The sequence below is a fragment of the Eumetopias jubatus genome, unplaced genomic scaffold (genome assembly GCF_037043125.1).
Source record: "Eumetopias jubatus isolate StellerSeaLion01/CBP00866 unplaced genomic scaffold, mEumJub1_p1.0 scaffold_6, whole genome shotgun sequence".
Classification (NCBI taxonomy): Eukaryota; Metazoa; Chordata; class Mammalia; order Carnivora; family Otariidae; genus Eumetopias; species Eumetopias jubatus.
In genome coordinates, this window is record NW_028274812.1 from 120,132,958 (window position 1) to 120,155,649 (window position 22,692).

Here is a 22,692-nt window from a genome sequence, read left to right on the forward strand (position 1 = left end):
ACTAGACAAAAAGTAAGTGAGGACACAGAGGACTCAAACAACACAATAAGCCAACTAGATCTAACAGACGTGTACAGAACACTACCCGAGAGCAACAGCACACGCATCCTTCTCCAGTGCCCATGGGACATTTTCCAGGGTATACCAGGTGTTAGGCCATAAATTATGTCTCAATAGATTTCAAAGATAGATATCATATACAGTATCTTCCCCAAGTACAACAGGATGAAGTTAGAAACCAACAACAACAGTAAAACTGGAAAACTCATAAATTTGTGGAAATTAAACAACACACTTTTAAACAATCAGTGGATCAAAGAAGAAACCACAAGGGAAATTAGAAAATACTTAAAGACAGATGAAAATGAAGACACAACATACCAAAACTTACGGGAGGCAGCAAAAGCAGTATTAAGAGGGAAATGTATAACTATAAACACTTACATTAAAAAACAAGAAAGTTCTCAAATCAATAACCTACCTTTACAACTTAAGTAACTAGAAAAAGAACAAACTAAACCTAAAACTAGCAAAAGGAAGTAATGAAGGTCAGAGCAGAGATAAACAAAATAGAAATTAGAAAAACAGTAAAGAAAATCAATGAAACCAAAAGTTGTTTCTTTGAAGAGATCAACAAAATTGACAACCTTTTAGTTGGCTGGACTAAGAAAAAAGAGAAGACACAAATTACTAGAATCGGAAATGAAACTGGGGACATTAATTCCAGAAATAAAAAGGATTGTAAGTGAGTATTGTGAGCAATTGTATGCCAGCAAATTGGAAAACCTAGATGAAATGGTCAAATCTATTTTTAATAACATGTGACACTTCACCTTTGACACACCCACTGGCATTATCTTTTTTAATTGAGATATAACACACATATAGTGCATTAATCTTAAGTGTACAACACATTGACTTTTTTTAAAGAATTTATTTCTGGGACGCCTGGGTGGCTCAGTCGGTTAAGCATCTGCCTTCAGCTCAAGTCGTGATCTCAGCGTCCTGGGATCGAGCCCCGTGTTGAGCCCCAAGTTGGGCTCCCTGCTCAGTAGGAGGTCTGCTTTTCCCTCTCTCTCTCTCTGACAAATAAGTGGATAGAATCTTAAAAAAAAAAAAAAGGTAAACTATAAAAAACTTTAACCCCCTTTGACCATTAAATGACTAAGATCAAACAAGCAAATAAAAAGACTAGACAAGACAAAAAGATCCTGCCACACAATAGGCTCTCTCAAAAATATCAAATGAATAAATTATAAAGCTCAAGGAACATAATTATCAAATCATCTTGCAAGTTACACCTACCATTGAAATTAATAAATGAGCCATTTATACATTAGACTTTCATGAGTGTTATTGGCATGAGTCAGTCCTTTGGAGCCCAGTCATATCTGCATTTTTAAAATCCCATTTCTGAGATAGACCTTTTTGAAAAATGACCAGACGAAGGTAAAGCCACCCCGTCAGAGCCACCCATTATGCTTTGCTCTGGGACATGCTACCATCTTTCTATAAATTACCACAAAACCTACCTCATAATGTTGCTGTACTAAAAAGAGTAAGGTACATAAATTAGCACCTAGCACAGCAACTGACAGAAAGCAGTAATTTAAGAAACCTTAGGCCCCCTGTAGCAGCCACTTTCTGTGCCCTGTATCTTCTCTGCCCCTCTCTGATTTCAGCTATGGCTGAGGTGGACAGTTCTTTGGAGCTCAGACTCAGCTTGTGCTAAATCATCCCAACCTGGGCCTTTTCCAGAGCCTCGGTGCCCATTGGTGGCTAAATGCACCTGCCTCCTGTCCTTCTGGTGGGCAATTTCTGGAGATGTTCTGTTTCCCTCCTCAGAAAGTTGCAGTGGAATCAAAGTCCCATCGCGCACAACAGTAACATCGCTGTCCTCCTAAATTGGCTTTTCCTTCTTCACGATATCACACTGCCTCACTTCTGCATTCTTGAATCACCTAAATTAACTGCCTAAACCTACATCTCCGCTTCTGCTTTTAGGGACATGCAAATTAAGACTGTCCCTTTCCCACTCTCCTCTCCCATAATCCATTGCTCTTCTTTCATGGGTTTTCCCCAGCCAACACGCCAGCCAAACCTGGACTGTAACAGGAACATGGAGAATTATAATCCATTGATTTACTGGTCTCTGCCCATTCCTGGGGCACAAACCGCTCAAGGGCAGGGACCCTGTGCCGTGCTTGGGATCCGCAGTGTCCAGTGGAAGAGAGAGATGGAAGCAGGTAGGCACTTCACCAAGCTGTGGAAGTCATGGAGGCCGTTCTCTAGTTTTCCTATTTTCTGCCTTCTTCCGGGCACATGGTAGGACTGAATTTCTCAGCACTCTTGAAGTTAAGCATAGCCACATGGCTAAACAGACTGGGCAGGAGAGTCTGCCCTACTCAGGAGCCAGGTTGGTGGCTTGTAAGGCAATTAGTTATATGGTATTTGAGGCAGGGAAGTGATATGATTTCTTCTTTTGTTTTGTTTTGTTTTTTAAGATTTTATTTATTTATTTGACAGAGAGACAACGAGAGAGGGAACACAAGCAGAGGAAGTGGGAGAGGGAGAAGAAGGCTTCCCGCCGAGTAGGGAGCCCCATGCAGGTCTCGATCCCGGGACCCTGGAACCATGACCTGAGCCGAAGGCAGACTCTTAACCGACTGAGCCACCCAGGCGCCCCAGAAGTGATATGATATCATCAGCATTTCAAAAAATATTATTCTGGAAACTATGGAAGGTGAATTGGAAGACCAGTTAGGAGACATTTCTAATCCTTGTAAGAGACCAGGGGCTACACGGAAGCAGAGCAGTGGGGAAGGAGAGCCAGGACAAGTGTTGAGGGGTAGACCTCGGAGGCCCCTCTGTGCTCTCTGTTGGGCTCTCACCACACCCAGGCTGCCCCCATCTCAGCGCTTACCCCAGCATACTCTGGCTACGTAGTTATTAACTGTAGTCTTCTTGGAGGTAGGAATTTTTTTTTCTTTCATTTTTGTTTTTGTTTTTGTTTTTACAAATTAACGTTTTATTATTCAATTTAAAAGGCAGTGAAATAGGGGCGCTGGATGGCTCAGTCGTTAAGCGTCTGCCTTCTGCTCAGGTCATGATGCCAGGATCCTGGGGTCGAGCCCCGCATCGGGCTCCCTGCTCGGTGGGAAGCCTGCTTCTCCCTCTCCCACTCCCCCTGCTTGTGTTCCCTCTCTCGCTGTGTCTCTCTCTGTCAAGTAAATAAAATCTTTAAGAAAAAATTAAATTAAATTTTTTTAAAAAGGCAGTGAAATATTAGAGAGGTTTTAGCTTCCTGGGAAACCAATAAGAAAAGTAAAATGTGTCCAATAAATAGGTATGGGTTTTTAGCTTTTAAAGAGATAGGTTTCTTTTTCAAGGGTTATATTTGACAGGACAATTTTCTGTATTAAAATGATTGTTCCGGGGCGCCTGGGTGGCTTAGTCAGTCAAGCGTCTGACTGTTGGTTTCGGCTTAGGTCATGATCTCGGGGTTGTCGGATCAAGCCCCACGTCAGGCTCTGTGCTCAAGGCAGAGACTGCTTCAGGTTCTCTCTCCCTCTCCCTCTCACCCACGCTCTCTCTCTCTCAAATAAATAAATCTTAAAAAAAAACAAAAACCTGAAACTCTATACCCATTAAACACTAACTCCTTGTTCCCCACTCCCCCAGCCCTGGTAACCACCATTCTGCTTTCTGTCTCCATGATTTTGACTGCTCTAAGTATCTCATATAAATGGAATCATACAGTTCTTGTCCTTTTGTGTCTGGCTTATTTCCCTTAGCACAAGGTCCTCGAGTTTCATCCATGTTGTACCATGTGTCAGAATTTCCAACCTTTTTAAGGCTGAGTAATATTCTATTGTATGTGCACCCACATTTTGCTCATCCATTCCTCTGTTGATGGGCATTTGTACTGTTTTCATGTTTTAGCTACTGTGAGTAATGTTGCTGTGAATATGGGTATACAAGTATCTCTTTGAGACCCTGCTTTCAATTCTTTTGGATGTATACCCAGAAGTGGAGTTTCTGAATCACGTGGTAATTCTATTTTTAATTTTTTGAGGAACCACCATGGTGTTTTCAGTACCATTTAGTATTCCCATCAACAAGGGTTTCAGTTTCTCCACACCCTCAGCAAATGGGTCTTACTCTCCTTTGAACTACCTGCACTTTCAGCATTGGCACATTGTAGGAACTCATATATTTATTAAATGGATGGGTAAGGGATTTGGTGGCTAAGTATATATGAGGAATGAAGGACAAAGAGAAGTCCGTATCGAATCCCAAGTTTTTAGCTTGGGTGATGGGATGGATGGTGGCACCTATATGGAGAAACAGGTTTGGGGAGAAAGAGAACAGATTCTATCCAGGACATATTGTGTTTTAAGTACCTTTAGAACATTCAGGAGAAGATGGATATTCTAGACCCGAAACAGGAGGCAGGTCTGGTGGGAGACAGAAACATGGGAATCTATATCAGTCATGGTTCTCCAGAAAAGCAGAAACATAAATACAAAAAGATTGGGGTGCCTCGGTGGCTCAGTTGGCTAAGCTTCTGCCTTCAGCACAGGTCATAATCCCAGGGTCCTGGGATCGAGCCCTGCATCGGGCTCCCTGCTCAGCAGGAAGTCTGCTTCTCCCTCTCCCCTTCCCCACTCCACCCCGCCCCCCCCCACCCGCTCATGCTCACTCTCTCTCACTCTCACTCTTGCTCTCTCTCAAATAAAAAAAATAAAATCTTTAAAAATAAATACATACAAAGAGAGTTATTTTAAGGAATTGGCTCATGCAGTTATGGGAGCTGCCAAGTCCAAAATCCGTAGGGCAGGCCAGCAGGCTGGAAACTCAGGGAAGAGTAGATGTTGTGGTCTTGAGTTCGAATTTGTAGATCAGGCTGGCAGGCTGGAAACTGAAGCAAGATTTCTATGTGATAGTCTTGAGTTTCTCTGGGAAACTTCAGTTTTTGCTCCTGGGGCCTTCAACTGATTAGATGAGGCCCCCCCACATTATCAAGGAAAACCTCCTTTACTTAGAGTCAACTGAGTGTAGATGTTAATCATATCTACAAAACACCTTCACAGAAACATCCAGAGTAGTGTTTGACTAAAGGACTGGGTACTATAGCCCACCCAGTTGACACATAAAACTAACCATCAGAGTCTCCCAGGTGGTAATCCACCTCTTAAGCGCACAAGCTATGGCCCGGGAGGAACAAGGAGAATAAAAGCCAAGGACACCAACAGTTAAGAGGTGGACAAAGGAAGAGAGCAAGGGGTTGCAGAGGAGCCTGAGGTTGTAGAAGAAAGGGAAGCTGGAAGAAAGAGGTGTCACAGAAACCAGGGGAAGACAGTGTACCAGACAAGCATAGTCAAATGCACCCCCGGCTACAGAAGGCTCAAGCGAGGTGAGCGCTGGGAGTCAGAAAGCCTAGGGTGACCCCTCACAAGCAGTGGTGGGGCCCCTGCTGGGGAGTGTAAATTGGTACAACTACTTCAGAAGATACTTCAGCATCAGGCAGGGGAGTGGAACATGTGAAGATCCCATCGTCCAGCAGTTCCACTGGTAGGAATACAGCGGTACCCCTCTTTTCCATGGCAGCATCCCCCCTTATCTGCAGCAGCATCTCCCCCTTATCCGCGGCAGCCCCCCCTTATCCGCGGCAGTTAACCCCCCTTATCCGAGGCAGCACCACCCCCCCTTATCCGCAGCAGTAGCCCCCCATCCGTGGCAGCATCCCCCCTTATCCGCGGCAGTTAACCCCCTTATCCAAGGCAGCACCACCCCCCTTATCCCTAGTTTCACTTTCCACAGCTGCTGTTACCCGCAGTCAACCTCGGTCTGAAAGCAGATGATCCTACTTCTGACGGATCGAGTGGATCAAGTCAACAGGAGCCTAATGCCAGTCATTCATCTCACTTTATCTCTCAGGCAGCCGCTTTATCATCTAACGTCCTTACAAGAAGAGTGAGTACAGTTCAATAAGACATTTGAGAGAGAGACTGCATTCATATCACTTTCATTACAGTATATTGTTATAATTGTTCTGTTGTATTATGTTACTCTTGTTAATCTTACTGTTTATAAATTCAACTTTATAAATTTATAAATTATAAATTCAAATTTATAAATTCAACTTTATCATAGGTATGTATGTGTTGAAAAAATAGTATCTATGGGGTTCGGGACCTCTGTAGTGTCAGACATCCACTGAAGGTCTCGGAATGTATCCCCCACGGATAAGGGGGGGCCTACTGTGTACTGATGCTTGCTACTCAAAGCGTGGTCCACAGACCAGCAGCGTGGGCATCACTGCGAGCTTGTAGAAATGCAGAACCTCAGGCGCCATCCAGACCTTCGACTCAGAATCTGCATTTGAACAAATCTCCAGATGATTCACATGCACAACAAAGCATGAGAAGCACTTCATCTTTGTTGCTCGTGTTTAAAAAAGTTTGTAAACTATGTAGGTATCCCTTGCACATTTTTTTTTAGATTTTTTTTTTATTTATTTGAGACAGAGAATGAGAGAGAGAGAGCACGAGAGGGGGGAGGGTCAGAGGGAGAAGCAGACTCCCCGCCGAGCAGGGAGCCTGACGTGGGACTTCATCCTGGGACTCCAGGATCATGACCTGAGCTGAAGGCAGCCGCCCAACCAACTGAGCCACCCAGGCGCCCACCCCTTGCACATTTTTATGTTACTATCTAAAATTTTCCTGAAATGTTTAAGTCATTGCAAGAAAATGCAATTTCCAGTGTGTTGTAAATACTGACCCTTTACCCTCTCTGATTCATTAAAAAGCCCATGACCACTCTCTTCTGTAACAATCAGAAATTTCACATGTTCCATTTCTTCTGAATTCATATTTCTCTTTTGACCTACCAAAACATTATCTTAATAAAATATGGCTTATGTTTGAAAGTCTTCTATTCTCTGCAATGAAAATATGTATATAGATAAAAATTGATTTTTAGGGGTGCCTGGCTGGCTCAGTGGGAAAAGCATACAAGTCTTGATCTCGAGGCTTGGGTTTGAGCCCCATATTGGGTGTAGAGCTTACTTAAAATAAATAAAATTTCTTTAAAAAACTGAATTTTTAGGAGCACCCAGGTGGCTCAGTCAGTTAAGCATCAGATTCTTGATCTCAGCTTAGGTCTTGATCTCAGGGTCATGAGTTTGTGCCCCATGTTGGGCTCCACGCTGGGCATGGAGCCTACTTTAAAAAAAAAAAAAGGAAAATTTAAAATTTCCTGTGGCCTTACAGCACTAAGTTTCAAACTTTTCCTTCTGGATTAAGTAATTGTTATGATTATCATTAAAAATTAATTTGTTAAAACAACATGAATATATGATAAACTTTGCTAACTAATGATTAAGCATAAAAAATAAAATTAGAGGGGTGCCTGGGTGGCTCAGTTGGTTAAATGTCCGACTCTTGATTTCAGCTCTTGATTTCAGGGTCCTGAGATGGAGCCCTGGGTAGGGCTCTGCACTCAGCGGGGATTCTGCTTGAGATTCTCTCGTGCTCCTTCTTCCTCTGCCCCTCCCCCCACTCACACACACTCTCTCTTTCTAAAGTAAATAAATAAATCTTTAAATAAATAAATAAATAAAATTAGATTAGAAGTGCAATTCTAGGGGCACCTGGCTGGCTCAGTCAGTAAAGCATGCAACTCTTGATCTTGGGGTCATGAGTTCAAGCCCCACATTGGGTGTAGAGCTTACTCTAATTAATTAATTAATTAACAATTTAAAAAATAAGTTAGTAATACATAACATTTTTTTTAAAAAGAAGTACAATTCTAAATAAGATGGTTGGGCCACTTTCTTTTCAATTAGTTCATGTATTTATGAACTACATGAATGAACATTATGGCTAGAATTAGACAAGATTCAGCATGAATTCTATTCCTAGTTTTCATTTTTTTTTAAGATTTTATTTATTTATTGTCAGAGAAAGAGAGCACAAGCAAGGGGAGTGGCAGGCAGAGGGAGAAGCAGGCTCCCCGCCAAGCAAGGAACCCGACACGGGACCCAATCCCAGGACCCTGGGATCATGACCCAAGCCAAAGGCAGATGCCCAACCGACTGAGCCACCCAGGCATCCCCCTAGTTTTCATTTTTATAGATTTAAGAACTGAAAATTTTGCTCCCATAAATATGTAGATGTAAATGGAAGTTTTGTCATAGCAATGTCACTAAGTTCTTTGAAATCATATGATGTTATATACCAAAACACAGTGACTTACCATCAAAAATCAATCAGCTGGTCTCCTCAACAAATGGTGCTAGAAAACTGGATATCCACATGCAAAAGAAAGACGTCGAACCCCTATCTCACAATGTATACAAAAATTAACTCAAAATGGTTCAACAACCTAAATACAAGAGTTTAAGAACGGTTAGAAGTTCACAACCTTGGATTTGGTGATTTTTTTTAAGTTTATTTATTTTTTTTAGTAATCTACACACAATGTGGAGCTTGAACTCATGACCCTGAGATCAAGAGTTGCACACTCTTCTGATTGAGACTGCCAGGCACCCCTTGGTGATTGTTCCTTAGATATGGACACCAAAAGCACAAGCAACAAAAGGAAAAATAGTTGGACATCACCAAAATTTAACATATTTGTACTTCTAGGGGCGCCTGGGTGGCTCAGTCGTTAAGCATCTGCCTTCGGCTCAGGTCATGATCCCAGAGTCCTGGGATCGAGCCCCACATTGGGCTCCCTGTTCAGTGGGGAGTCTGCTTCTCCCTCTCCCTCTGCCTCCGCTTGTGTTCCCTCTCTCGCTGTGTCTCTCTCTGTCAAATAAATAAAATCTTAAAAAAATAAAATATTTGTACTTCTAAACACTTTATTACTATTTTTTTTTTTTTTAGTAAGCTCTATACCCAACATGCAACTTGAACTCATCAAGAGTTGCACACTCTGCTGACTGAGCCAGCCAGGTGCCCCAATCTAAAGACATTTCATCAAGAAAGTAAACAAGACAACCTACAGAATGGGAGAAAATATTTGTAAATCGTGTATCTTATAAGAATCTAGTATCCACAATATATAAACAACACTTACAATTCAACAACAAAAAGGCAAACAATTAAATTTAAAAATGGTCAAAGGACTTGAATTGATATTTCTCAGAGAAGAAATACAAGTGACACCAACAACCACCTGAAAAAATACTCAACATTGTGAGTCATTAGGGAAATACAAATCAAAACCAAAATGAGCTACCATTTCATACCCACTGGGATGGCTTAAAATACATATATATATGGAAAATAAGTGATAGCTAAGATGTGGAGAAATTGGGATCCTCATACAATGTGCTGGTGGGAATACAGAATGGTTCAGCGGCCGTGGAAAACTGTTTGGTGGTTCCTCCAAAGTTAAATATGGAACTACTCAGAAATCCAACACCTAGGTGCATACCCCCAAAAAACTAAAAACAGGTACTCAACAAATACATGGGCATAGCAGCACTATTCACAATTGCCAAAAGGTGGCAATGCCAAACATCCATCAACGGAGGAATGAACAAACCAGTTGTGGTATATCCATACACTGGAATATCAGTCGGCCATTGAAGGGAGGGAGTATCGATCCACGTTGCAGCATGCATGAACATGCATTACACCATGTGAAAGAAGCCGGATCCGGGGCCACATAGTGCATGATTCCATTTACACAAGATATCCAGAATAGATAGTTCCAGAGAAACAGGATACCTACTGGGGGTTGCTGAGAGCTGGAGGGAGGAAGGGAGCACTGTTTAGTGGGTATAGGTTTCTTCTGGGGTGATGAAAATGTTTTGGAACAAGATAGAGGTGGATAGAGGTGGTGGTTGCACAACATTGTGAATGCACTAAATGCCACTAAATTGTTCACTTCAAATGGTTAATTTTATGTTATATCGATTTCACCTCAATAATAAAAAGGATAAAATAATAAATCAGCTAACACTCAACTCTGTTGAAAGGACGGAGAAAGTAGCTGACTTGCAGAATGATGTCGCTAGGTCACTCACTTTCTCAGAACCAACACAGATTCTGGAACTGTCCCTTTGGTGCCCTGGTGTTTTGACCCTCTTGAATGCCCCTGGGGCCTAGTTTCTGTGGTAAGGGAGGGCTGGGCAAGGGGATGGGGCACGTGTTTTTCCTTCACAGGGGTCTCCTCAGGACCCTACGCCTTTTGGGAGAGTCAGATCTGAAAAGGGTTCCCTTACATCCATCCAGGTCCACCTACTCCTTGGACAGTCCTCCTGCACTACAGAGATATAGGTCCCTAGTTTGAAGCCTGCTGCCCGGAAAAGCTGACATGTCCCACTCAGAGAAGAGTAAAAGAGAGCTCACAGAAGCATTGTTATGATAACCACCAGTTTAAACAACACAAATGTGGGGCGCCTGGGTGGCTCAGTCAGTTGAGTGTCCGACTCTTGATTTCAGCTCAGGTCATGATCTCAGGATTGTGAGATCGAGCCCCGTATCAGGCTCCATGCTCAACAGGGAGTCTGCTGGAGATTCTCTCTCCCTCTCCCTCTGCCGCCCTCCCTGCTTGCTCTTGCTCTCTCTCTCTCTCAAATAAATAAATCTTTAAACAAAGCAAATGTCCATCAGCAGGACAAAGGATTAATTAATTGTGGTGTAAGCATGCAATAGAACGAAAGTGAATGAATTACAACTATACAACCCAACAAAATCAGAATGAGTTAAAAAGCCTGCTCCAGAAAAAAATACATAACATATGATTCCATCTATATGAAGATGGAAGCTAAACAGCATGCTATTTAGGAATACCTACAACATGCATAGATAGTGAAATTATGAAGACAAGAAATGGACATATATTTAAGAAATTCAGGGTAGAGGTCATCCTGCAGGAAGGGAGAGGGATGCAGTTAGTGTGGAGCCCACAGGACATCAAAGGTCCTGGGAATTTATTTCTTAAGCTGTGGTCAGGTGCCCAGGTATTCTATTTCATTTTTTTTAAATATTTTATTTATTTACTTGAGAGAGTGCATGAGCAAGAGAGCACAAGCAGGGGGAGCAGCAAAGGGAAAGGGAGAAGCAGGCTCCTGATGAGCACGGAGCCCGATGTGGGGCTCGATCCCAAGACCCTGAGATCATGACCTGAGCTGAAGGCAGATGCTTAACCAACTGCGCCACCCAGGTGCCCCTGTTTCATTTGTCTTTAACTATACATGCTCATTTTTTTTAAGATTTTATTTATTTATTTGAGAGAGAGAATGAGAGACAGAGAGCACATGAGAGGGGGGAGGGGCAGAGGGAGAAGCAGACTCCCCGCCGAGCAGGGAGCCCGATGCGGGACTCGATCCCGGGACTCCAGGATTATGACCTGAACCGAAGGCAGCCGCCCAACCAACTGAGCCACCCAGGCACCCTACATGCTCATTTTATACGTTCTTCTATGTGTATAATGTATTCACAATATATATTCTTAGGAGACAGGATGAGCACGAAGGCCTGGGGGACAGTCGGAATGCTGGCTGCACTGAGAAGGGTAAGGTAAGATGTGGTGGCAGCCAAGAGGGACCAGGCTGAAGAAGGATTTTTTCTTTTAAGGCAGCAAAGGCTTGTCTGGGTTTAAAATAAAGAGGCGCGTATAAAGCCCAGGAGGGCAAGGAACAAAGCAAGGTTAAGAATGGGATGTAGGGTGACGCCTGGGTGGCTCAGTCAGTTAAGCGTCTGCCTTCAGCTCAGGTCCTGATCCCAGGGTCCTGGGATCAAGCCCCGCATTGGCTCCCTGCTCAGCAGAGAGCCTGCTTCTACCTCTGCCTGCCACTCCCCCGTTTGTACTCTCTCACTCTGACAAATAAATAAATTAAATCTTTAAAAAAAAAAAAAAAAAGAAGGATGTAAGAAGGATGGATGGGCTTTCAACAGGCTCTGAAATTAAGGAAAGGGAAATAAGGATGAGCAAAGAAAGAGATGTTTGGAGTGTGAAGGAGGGCACTTCAGTCTGCTGCGAGAAGGGGATCGGGAGAAGGGTGGGGGCTCAGGAGAGGGGGCAGAGGGGTTCTTCCAAGTGCACCAAGGGGCACCAAGAACCCAACTGAAGGGTGCCACTACGTCATAGCAGCTGAGTGCTGCACGTGAGTGCTCTCCTGGCTGGACAGGGAGAAAGGGGAAGACAAGATGCCTGGAGGTCTCCCTGGGGAGTGGGGCAGGTATACTCACTGCCCCGCAAGAGGGAGAGATCCAAGGGCTACTCAGAGAATGGTGCACTGGCATTCCAAATTTCAGAAAGGAGGAAGTTCCAGATGCTGTCAATCACCAGAGGGCGAGCCTGGCAAGAAAGTGGATGAAATGGAGTGAAGATAAAAGTTGTCAGCAGGTCAAGCAACTTTGAAGAAACCAGTAATATTGGTGGCCGGAGGGCAGGGGAACTGGGTGGGGAGGTAGCGGGAGACCTTTCAGTATGTACCCTTTTACACTTTCTGAATTTTGTGGGTTTGGGGGTTTTGGCTTTTGTTTTGTTTAGTTGGTTGTTTGTTTTTGGGGGGTTTTGTTTTGGTTACTTTTGGGTTTTGGTGTTGTTTGTTTTTGGAGTGAAGAAAAATAGGCCATTTATTGGTGTGGCATCACCCAGGAGAACAGAGAGCTAATGCTCAGAGGCCTAAGCTCCCCACCGGCTTCCAAGCAGGGGTTTTTAAAGGGTGAAAATTCAGGGGTTCCTTGGTGGCTCGGTTGGTTAAGTGGCTGCCTTTGGCTTGGGTCATGATCAGGGGGTCCTGGGATCAACCCTGAGTTGGGCTTCCTGCTCGGTGGGGAGCCCGCTTCTCCCTCTCCCTCTGCCCCTCCGACCCCAGCTCGTACTCTCTCTCTCTCTCTAATAAATAAATAAAATCTTTTAAAAAATAAAATAAGGGTGCCTAGGTGGCTCAGGCAGTTAAGCATCTGCCTTCAGCTCAGGTCATGATCCTAGGGCCCTGGGACGGAGCCCCGCATCGGGCTCCCTGTTCAGCGAGAGCCTGCTTCTCCCCCTCCCCTTGCTCCTCCCCAGCTCACGCTCTCTCTGTGTCAAATAAATAAATAAAATCTTAAAAACAAAAAAATAAAATAATAAAATAAAGGGTGAAAATTCAGGGTAAGGGTCTTGGATCATGCTGATTGATTGGCTATTAGGTCGACTATAATATTTCCTTTCTGATCATCTTCTCCTGTTTGGCATCTCCTTGTCTGGTTTTGGTGCGATTTGTAGTGAGGTGGTCGTTCTGCAGCAGGGGCCTGTTTGTTCCTCTTTAGGGGCCTGGAACTGCAAAACATTCTCGGCAGATTATGTTTAGTGATGTCACCTCTAGAGTACAAAGGCAGAAGTTTTAAATCCTGTGACTATTACTAAGCTGCAAACTATTATCTCTTTTCTTGCAAATGTGGCACATGATGTTTATCATCTCAGGCAGAACAGCATCCCACAGACTTTTCAGGAGGCAACAGAATGTGATTTCCTGAGGCAATCTTACAGGTTTCTTTAACAGTAACTACGGGCTACATGGCTGGTCAGAGGCAGCTATGTCTAAACCATGGGGTCTGTGGGAATTTGCATCCCCAGTCTCAGTGCCCCCGCCCCAGTCTTTAGTCAGTCCTCAGTCTTGAGGTATAGGAACTCTAGCTAGTTCCTGCTGAAGAGGGGTGAAGATCAGGATTAGAGGAATGAAACTGGTTTGCTCCTAACTGTAAGTCCTCTGGCCTGGCCTAACTTCAAAGCTTTGGACAACCATTAAGTTAATTCCTGCTTTTGCTGCTTTTGAGCAGGAACTCATGCCACATTTATGAGTAGATAAATCATAAAAAGCACAGTCGAGATAGATAATCCCACTTGGGTTATTGCCCAGAGTATTGATCAAATTCCTTGAGGAATCCAGAAAAACAGACCAGAAAACCAATTCCATTCTGTTCCTGGGATTTCAGCAGCAATTTGTTGCAGCCAAGTGGCTTGTTCTCTAATCTTGTCTAGGCGGATTTCTACTTCAGCTGAAGAATTAATGTAAATGCAGCAGGAAGAGTTAATTACCTTGCATATCCCTCCCTGTTCTGCCAAAATATAATCTAAGGCCATTCTACTGTCCAGAACTACCCAGGCCAAGGAGTCTAATGATTTTTGTTGAGCTACTTTTGCTTGAGCAATTTCATTGGCCAGAATTCCCAAGGTGATAGATTTTTTTTTTTATCATGTGCTTATGAGTCCTTATTCCCCACCACGGTAAAAATGTTCTCCCAAATGAAAGATATTTGCAAATGACATATCAGATAAAGGGCTAGTATCCAAAATCTATAAAGAACTTATCAAACTCAACACCCAAAGAATAAATAATCCAATTAAGAAATGGGCAGAAGACATGAACAGACATTCTTCCAAAGAAGACATCCAAATGGCCAACAGACACATGAAAAAGTGCTCAACATCGCTCAGCATCAGGGAAATCCAAATCAAAACCTCAATGAGATACCACCTCACACCAGTCAGAATGGCTAAAATTAACAAGTCAGGAAACGACAGATGTTGGCAGGGACGCGGAGAAAGGGGAACCCTCCTACACTGTTGGTGGGAATGCAAGCTGGTGCAACCACTCTGGAAAACAGTATGGAGGTTCCTCAAAAAGTTGAAAATAGAGCTACCATACGATCCAGCAATTGCACTACTGGGTATTTACCCCAAAGATACAAATGTAGGGATCCATAGGGGTACGTGCACCCCAATGTTTATAGCAGCAATGTCCACAATAGCCAAACTGTGGAAAGAGCCAAGATGTCCATCGACAGATGAATGGATAAAGAAGATGTGGTATATATTTACAATGGAATATTATGCAGCCATCAAAAGGAATGAGATCTTGCCATTTGCAACGACGTGGATGGAACTGGGGGGTGTTATGCTGAGTGAAATAAGTCAATCAGAGAAAGACATGTATCATATGATCTCATTGATATGAGGAATTCTTAATTTTAGGAAACAAACTGAGGGTTGCTGGAGTGGGGGTGGGATGGGAGGGATGGGGTGGCTGGGTGATAGACATTGGGGAGGGTATGTGCTATGGTGAGCGCTGTGAATTGTGCAAGACTGTTGAATCACAGATCTGTACCTCTGAAACAAATAATGCAATATATGTTAAGAAAAAAAAAGAAGAAGAACATAATAGGAGGGGAAGAATGAAGGGGGGGAATTGAATAGGGAGACGAACCATGAGAGACGATGGACTCTGAAAAACACACTGAGGGTTCTAGAGGGGAGGGGGTGGGGGGATGGGTTAGCCTGGTGATGGGTATTAAAGAGGGCACGTTCTGCGTGGAGCACTGGGTGTTATGCACAAACAATGAATCATGGAACCCTACATCAAAAACTAATGATGCGGGCGCCTGGGTGGCTCAGATGGTTAAGTGTCTGCCTTCGGCTCAGGTCATGATCCCAGGGATCGAGTCCTGCATCAGGCTCCCTGCTCCTTGGGAGCCTGCTTCTCCCTCTGCTTCTCTCTCTCTCTCTCCCTCTCTCTCTCTCTCCCTCTGTCTCTCATGAATAAATAAATAAAATATTTTAAAAAAAGAATTTAAAAATTTAAAAAAAAACTAATGATGTAATGTATGGTGATTAACATAACAATAAAAAATTTAAAGACGAAAAAATGTTCTCCCAAATGAATATCAAACATATTCTCTTGATAATCAAGCAAGTAATCCCCATCTGGTATTGATTCTCTTTCTGTTCAATAAAATATGTTTTTTGAGGGTGCCTGGGTGGCTCAGCTGGTTCAGTGGTTGCCTTTGGCTCTCATCATGATCCTGGAGTCTCAGGATCAAGTCCCACATAGGGTGCCTGCTCAGTGGGGAGTCTGCTTCTCCCTCTAACCCTCCCCCCCTTCATGTGCTCTCTCTCTCTCATTCTCTCTCTCTCAAATAAATAAAATCTTTTAAAAAAATAAAATAAAATATACTTTTTGAATGTTGAACCATGCAAATGACTCTAAGAAAGCATAAAATAAACCGGACAATTTATTTTTTAATTGGGGTGTGGATTAGGTCACCTGCATGGACACTGGCGGGTCTGAGAGGATGACCTGAGCCAGGTGCCACAGGCCTGGAAGTCAGTTGCTCAGGCAACAAGAAGACCGAGGGAGCAGCAGAGCAGGACTCAGGGTTCTTACAGTGAGGGTAGAGCTGAGTGTGAGTCAAAGAGAGGAAGAGATTTTGGAGGTTTTATTGTAATACAGGAAAAGTTTTATCAGCCTATGGATTTAAGTCCAATATTTCCTATTGGTAGCTCAAGGAATATACTAATTCCAGTCTAGGCTAAGCATATGGCAAAAGTACACCCACTGCCAGAACTACCTTGAACGCCCCAGAGAAACATGTAACCCTTCCTGTTTGGGATTATCTAGACCACTGCTGGCCTCCATCAGTAACCAGGAGTGGTTCTCTAAGCCACGAGCTAGCTAGTCCTCCATCACTTCTCCCACACATAGACACAAAAATACACACACCTCTCTTCAGATTGAACTTTTAAAGACTCAGGGCTGAAAGAGACTTCATAGGACAACCCCTCCTTTTTTTTTTTTAAAGATTTTATTCATTTAATGGGGGGGGGTGGGCATGAGCAGGGGGCAGAGAGAGAGGGAGAAGCAGACTCCGGGCTGAGCAAGGAGCCCGATGCAGGCTCCAGGGATCATGACCTGAGCCAAAGGCAGACGCTTAACTGACTGAGCCACCCAGGTGCCTCCTTCCATTTCTTGAAGAGAATACTGAAACCTCTGGGACCTTGATGGCCTCCAACCTGAACTAGAGCCTAGACCTTCTGTCTCCTACTTGTTTCTCGCTCCCTAGTCAGACTTTATTTCTCAAGCCCACTAAGAATCCTGAATTTACCCATCCTTGACACTATGCCAGGGAGTTTAGTACTGCAAGCCAGGGACAGGAGGGCCCCTCATCCCACACTAGCAGAAGTCTGTGACCAAGGGACAAGGATCTAGATACCCCTACATGGGCTATGTGGGAAAATAGCCCCTACAGCATCTCCCCACCAGGCTGCACAGGAGAAGACAGCCTTGTGCACTACGGTTTGTTTCCATATAAAACTGTAACTGGAGGGGCCTGGCACTTGAAGGACTCATCAGCTCTCAGCTCTACCTGCCACCAAGAACCTGTCTTAAATTCCAAGCTGAGATGAGGCCCCTCGTCCCATTCACACTCCCCTAGAAAGAAGACGTAGCAAGAAGGTGACAGGATACAAAGTTTTACAAACTTCAGTTCTTACTTTGACAGCCTTTATATTTCTGATTTCACTGGAGTGTGAACTGTTCTTTTGAGAAGTTTGGCAATGAGGGAGAGAAGAGATGAGACAGGGAAACAGAATATCCAGCTAAAGTTCTTTTGAAGATTTTGTAGTCTGTCTCCAAATTAGGCAAAGGGGAAGAGAGCTATCTCTTCTAGCACCTACTGTTTGCCAGGCTCCCTTACACCTCACATTAGCCCTGTGAAAAATCAGGGTCTCCAATTCAAAGACAAAGATGCTGTGATTCAGAAAATCAAGTAACTTGCCCAAGGGTCCTCTTTTAAAAAGTAATGGAATATGGGGGCACCTGGGTGACTCAGTTGGTTGAATGTCCAACTCTTGATTTCAGTTCAGGTCATGATCTCAGGGTCCTGGGATCGAGCCCGGGGTAGGGTTTCATGCTCAGCAGGGAATCTGCTTGAGATTCTCTCTCTCCACCCCCTCTCTCTGCCTCTCCCTCCTCTACAATAAATAAATAAATCTTAAAAAAAAAAAAAAAGGTAGTGGAATATGGCTTTGAGCCTAGGTGTGTCTGACACAAAAGCCAAAGTTCTTTCTCAGATTTATACGGCCTGACTACAAAGGAGATTTCTACAAAGAGGGCATTTTAGAATAAAGAGAACTGGGTGGAGGCATAAAAGGCAAAGAATTTAAAAGGGAAAGGCAAGAGTCAAGTACCACTAAATACTGCCCCCACTCTCCCACCAAAGGTCATCCCTTTGAGTTCAGGAATTCAATTTAAGTCAGAAACAAACTTTTTCTGGGTGGATGCTGGCTGAGCTGAAAAGGAATGACTTCAGCAGTCAGTCATTTATTGCATGCCTTTTATTTGCAAAATATAACCCATGACATAATTCCTGCAATCAAGAAGTTTACAATCGGGGCGCCTGGGTGGCTCAGTCGTTAAGCGTCTGCCTTCGGCTCAGGTCATGATCCCAGGGTCCTGGGATCAGGCCCCACATCGGGCTCCCTGCTCCACGGGAAGCCTGCTTCTCCCTCTCCCACTCACCCTGCTTGTGTTCCCTCTCTCACTGTGTCTCTCTCTGTCAAATAAATAAATAAAAATCTTAAAAAAAAAAAGTTTACAATCTAACGGGGGAAACCAGATATTGAACCCATTATTTAACAAGCAGTTTCCTCAAAATTGTTGTGTAAGAGAAATGCTCTAATCTCCTGGAGTATGTAACCAACCAATCCAACCAATGGGAAGGAGGGGCTTTTTCACCTGGACTTGGATGGGTAGGGAAGTGAGTGTGCAGGAAAAGGGGGCAGGGCAATCTCCAAGGTGTTAATAAATGCTGTTGGCGAAGCTGTGGAGACCGCAGGTTAGTTGGGAGTGACAGAGAAAGAGAAGGCAGAGGTGCAGAGTTGAGGAGAGGTTTTGTTTAGGGCGATGTAGCTCTGACCTTGCCAGCCCCGCCATCGGAAGGACAGCGGCAGTAGGAAAGATTAAAGATGGTAAAATCGTACTGATACAAATAATCGCACAATTAGAAGAATTAGTACTAGGGCTAATTATACAGTAGGGGTGAAATGGGCAAGGTCATCACAGTACACACAAGCGGAGGACGTTTGCCTTGCCACGAAGTAGGATCAATTCTAAGAACGGAGGGGAAGGTCGGATGGGTGTGATGTTACACTATCGTGAGACAGAGGAAAGTGGAGGGCACTGGATTGTTTGTATAGGAAGTTAAAACTTCGTTCAGGCCAGGAGGGCTGGGGTGGTGACTAGCTTCGGAAGAGTTGAAAGAGTCTTGAAGCGTGGCCAGAGGGACTGTGAGCATACGCAAGAGGATGCACCGCGTGGGCAACAGCGACCAACAGCTCCGATAGCCGTGGGGCGGTCTGGGTCCCTGGGAGGGGCTGCGATTGCAGCCCTGTTCCGCACAGCACAGCTGGGCCACAGCGGCACCACCCCTGCGAGCAGGTGGCAGCACCGTCGGCGGGAGCGGGGCAGGCGGGGAGCGCAGGCGGGGGCGCGCGCTGGGGGGCGCGGAGCAGAGGGCGCCGCGGGCAGCCGGGAACGGGGGGCGGGCCCGAGCAAGCGGGCCTCCGCGCGGCACTTGGCACGCACGCGCAGACGGGCGGCGGGGCCCGGAGGCACAGAGGAGGGGGAGCGAGAAAGGGGGGTGTGGAACGTATTTCCGCTCTGGCGGACAAATAATACCGGCCAAAGGGGAGGCCAGGCTATCCGGCCCTTTAACCGTGTGGGGGGGCCTGCTGCAGAAAGGGGGGTCGGGAAAGGGGGAATCCTGCTCCTTTAATTCCCTCCCCTCTTCCTCCTCCCCGAGTTCTCGCCGACGCCGAGGCGCGCGGGGCCTGGAACACACTGCACGAGCCGCCCCCGCCCCTCCCTCCTTACGCCCACGCGGAGCTGGCCCCGCGCGCGCGCCTCGTGCACCCCCGCGCCTGCGCGCTGCCCAGGCCCTGCCCGTGTTTGGGGGCGCTGCCGACCCCGGGGGGGGTGGGGGAAATAGGGGGGGAAAAAACAGCACGCGGAACCGGGCCAGGTGAGAGGCGCGTGCACTCAGGGTCGTGGGGCTGGGGGGGCGTGCCACGGAGCTATGAACGTGGGGGGGGCGTGCACGAAGCGTGCAGGCGGCGGGGGGAGGACGTGAAAAGCGCGTGCAAACGTGCAAAGGGGGGGCGGAGGAATGAAGCAGCGGGGAAAGGGGGCGGGGTGAGAAGAGGCTGCAACCCGGGCCACCCGGGAGCCCAGAGCCCCAGGCCTCTGCTCCCGGTTTTTCCTACCTTCCCCGTGGGCGCGCGGACTCGCCCGGTCCTCGCGGGCGGTCGGGCTGGGGGGTGTGGACGCCGCTGCCCCGCCCCCGGGAACCACGCCTCCGTCCTCTCGGAGGGACAGCGCTTCCCCAGGGACTGGGGAAACTGAGGAAGAGGCCTGAAGACTGGGAGATCTGAAGCTGGGAGGCTGGGCAAGAATGGGGGCGAGGGGCCTGGAGCCTTGGCTTAGGAGAGCCAGAGACCTTTGTCTCTGACCGGTTTCCTTCCCAACCAGGGTTGCCCACCCCCGCCACAATGGCCTCTGGGGTGGAAGTCCTGCGCTTCCAGCTGCCCGGCCACGAGGCCGCTACTCTGCGGAACATGAACCAGCTCCGCGCAGAGGAGCGGTTTTGCGACGTGACCATTGTGGCCGACAGCCTCAAGTTCCGTGGCCACAAGGTCATCCTGGCCGCCTGCTCGCCTTTCCTGAGGGACCAGTTCCTGCTGAACCCCAGTTCTGAGCTGCAGGTCTCCCTGATGCACAGTGCGCGCATCGTGGCCGACCTGCTCCTCTCCTGCTACACGGGCGCTCTGGAATTCGCTGTCAGGGACATCGTCAACTACCTGACGGCTGCCTCCTACCTGCAGATGGAGCACGTGGTGGAGAAATGCAGGAACGCCCTCAGCCAGTTCATTGAGCCCAAAATAGGCCTCAAAGAGGATGGGGTCAGCGATGCCAGCCTTGTGAGCAGTGTCAGTGCCACCAAATCCCTCCTCCCTCCTGCCAGGACCCCAAAGCCAGCCCCCAAACCCCCACCCCCACCCCCTCTGCCCCCTCCACTTCTACGGCCTGTGAAACTGGAGTTTCCCCTGGACGAGGACCTGGAGCTGAAGGCCGAGGAAGAAGATGAGGACGAGGACGAGGACGTGTCCGACATCTGCATCGTCAAGGTGGAGTCGGCCCTGGAGGTGGCACACCGGCTCAAACCTCCCGGAGGTTTAGGAGGGGGTCTGAGCATCGGAGGTTCCGTGGGCAGCCACCTGGGAGAGCTGGCTCAGAGCAGCGTGCCCCCCAGCACTGTGGCCCCACCGCAGGGTGTAGTGAAAGCTTGCTATAGCCTGTCTGAGGATGCAGAAGGGGAGGGCTTGCTGTTGATCCCCGGAGGCCGAGCCAGCGTGGGGGCCACCTCGGGCCTGGTGGAGGCAGCAGCGGTGGCTATGGCTGCCCGGGGGGCGGGGGGCAGCCTGGGGGCAGGGGGCAGCCGGGGACCCCTGCCTGGGGGCTTTTCCAGTGGAAACCCCCTAAAGAACATCAAGTGCACCAAGTGCCCGGAAGTGTTCCAGGGCGTGGAGAAGCTGGTCTTCCACATGCGGGCGCAGCACTTCATCTTCATGTGCCCACGCTGCGGCAAGCAGTTCAACCACAGCAGCAACCTCAACCGCCACATGAACGTGCACCGCGGCGTCAAGTCGCACTCCTGTGGCATCTGCGGCAAGTGCTTCACGCAGAAGTCCACGCTGCACGACCACCTCAACCTCCACTCCGGAGCGAGGCCCTATCGCTGCTCCTACTGCGACGTGCGCTTCGCTCACAAGCCCGCCATTAGGCGGCACCTCAAGGAGCAGCATGGCAAGACAACGGCAGAGAACGTGCTGGAGGCCAGCGTGGCCGAGATCAACGTCCTCATCCGCTAGCGGGGCGGGCTCGGAAGCCAGGAGGCAGGGGTCCCTGGGCTGAGTGGGAAGGGAGCTCCCTGGCCCAGGAGAACAGGGGGGTGGGAGGGTCGGGAACAGGCAGGTAGGTTGGGGGAACCTGAGCAGACACATCCTGAGGGAGGGACTGAAGATTCCCTGGAGAGAAGACCCCTGTCTTTTCAGAAGAAAAAAAAAAGAAGGAGAGGGTTCTTTGAGAAGGCCAAGGGGATATGGGCTCCCAGAGAAAAATTTTCTTCTCTTAGAGGTGCATGGATATGTGGAGGGAGGGAAAGGGTCTTATAGATTGAGAAGAAAAAAAGAGGAAAATACTTTATTCCTGGTTAAGGCTGCCCAGGGAGAGGTTCTGATATTTCTTGAGATGGGGGGTGGGTGGGTGGGAATTGGGAGGGAATTTGGCAGGAGGCAGCTTACATGCTCCTGCATAGAATAGATCCTTGGGAGAGGGAGTGGTAGGGGGAAAGGATTATTGAATCCCAGAAAAGGAAGTGGGGAGACAGTTCTTGCATGCTGGGGGAATGGGACTGTGGGTAAAGGCTCACCGAAACTCTAGGGAGAACCATGTCAGGTGCCAGGTAAGAGAACTTGGGGGTGAGCATCCTGGGTAGATATGGAAAAGTGGGGGACAATAGCAAGAAGGATGAATAGTGGCGGGGGTGGGGGTAGGGCACTTAGATGAAAGGATACAAGGAGGGCTGTTGGGGGGGAGGGAGAGGAGTAGAGACTTATACAGTATTTTTTAAGAAAAAACATATTTTTTAGGATTTTTTCTGGAGTTTGGGGTTTTAGTTTTTCTGCTTTTGTTTTCCACAAAATAAATAAATTAAAAAAAAAAGCCAAACCCTTTTTTTTTATACTCTGTCTGGCAACTGCGTGTATATGACTATCCCACCCTAGACAGCGTCTCCCTCCTTATTGCATTTGCTCAATCCTCAGCAAAGCTCGTGCAGGTCCCATGTCTGA

At 46.8% G+C, this 22,692-nt stretch overlaps 1 protein-coding gene and 1 long non-coding RNA gene across 2 annotated transcripts; one reads left to right on the forward strand and one right to left on the reverse strand.

Moving 5' to 3' along the window:
• Positions 1 to 954: 954 nt before the first annotated feature.
• LOC114222262 (uncharacterized) lies at positions 955 to 8,355 on the reverse strand. Its single transcript, XR_003611895.2, has 5 exons — positions 8,260 to 8,355; positions 5,834 to 5,964; positions 4,771 to 4,921; positions 4,404 to 4,457; positions 955 to 1,104 (listed from the first exon to the last, which is right to left on the reverse strand). It is a non-coding gene; the product is annotated as an uncharacterized LOC114222262 (long non-coding RNA).
• Positions 8,356 to 19,776: 11,421 nt separating this feature from the next.
• Positions 19,777 to 22,089, forward strand: ZBTB12 (zinc finger and BTB domain containing 12). Its single transcript, XM_028120722.1, has 2 exons — positions 19,777 to 19,805; positions 20,312 to 22,089. Exon 2 carries the CDS (start codon positions 20,332 to 20,334, stop codon positions 21,709 to 21,711), a length of 1,380 nt encoding a protein of 459 aa, XP_027976523.1. The 5' UTR covers positions 19,777 to 19,805; positions 20,312 to 20,331; the 3' UTR covers positions 21,712 to 22,089.
• The last annotated feature ends 603 nt before the right edge of the window (positions 22,090 to 22,692 follow it).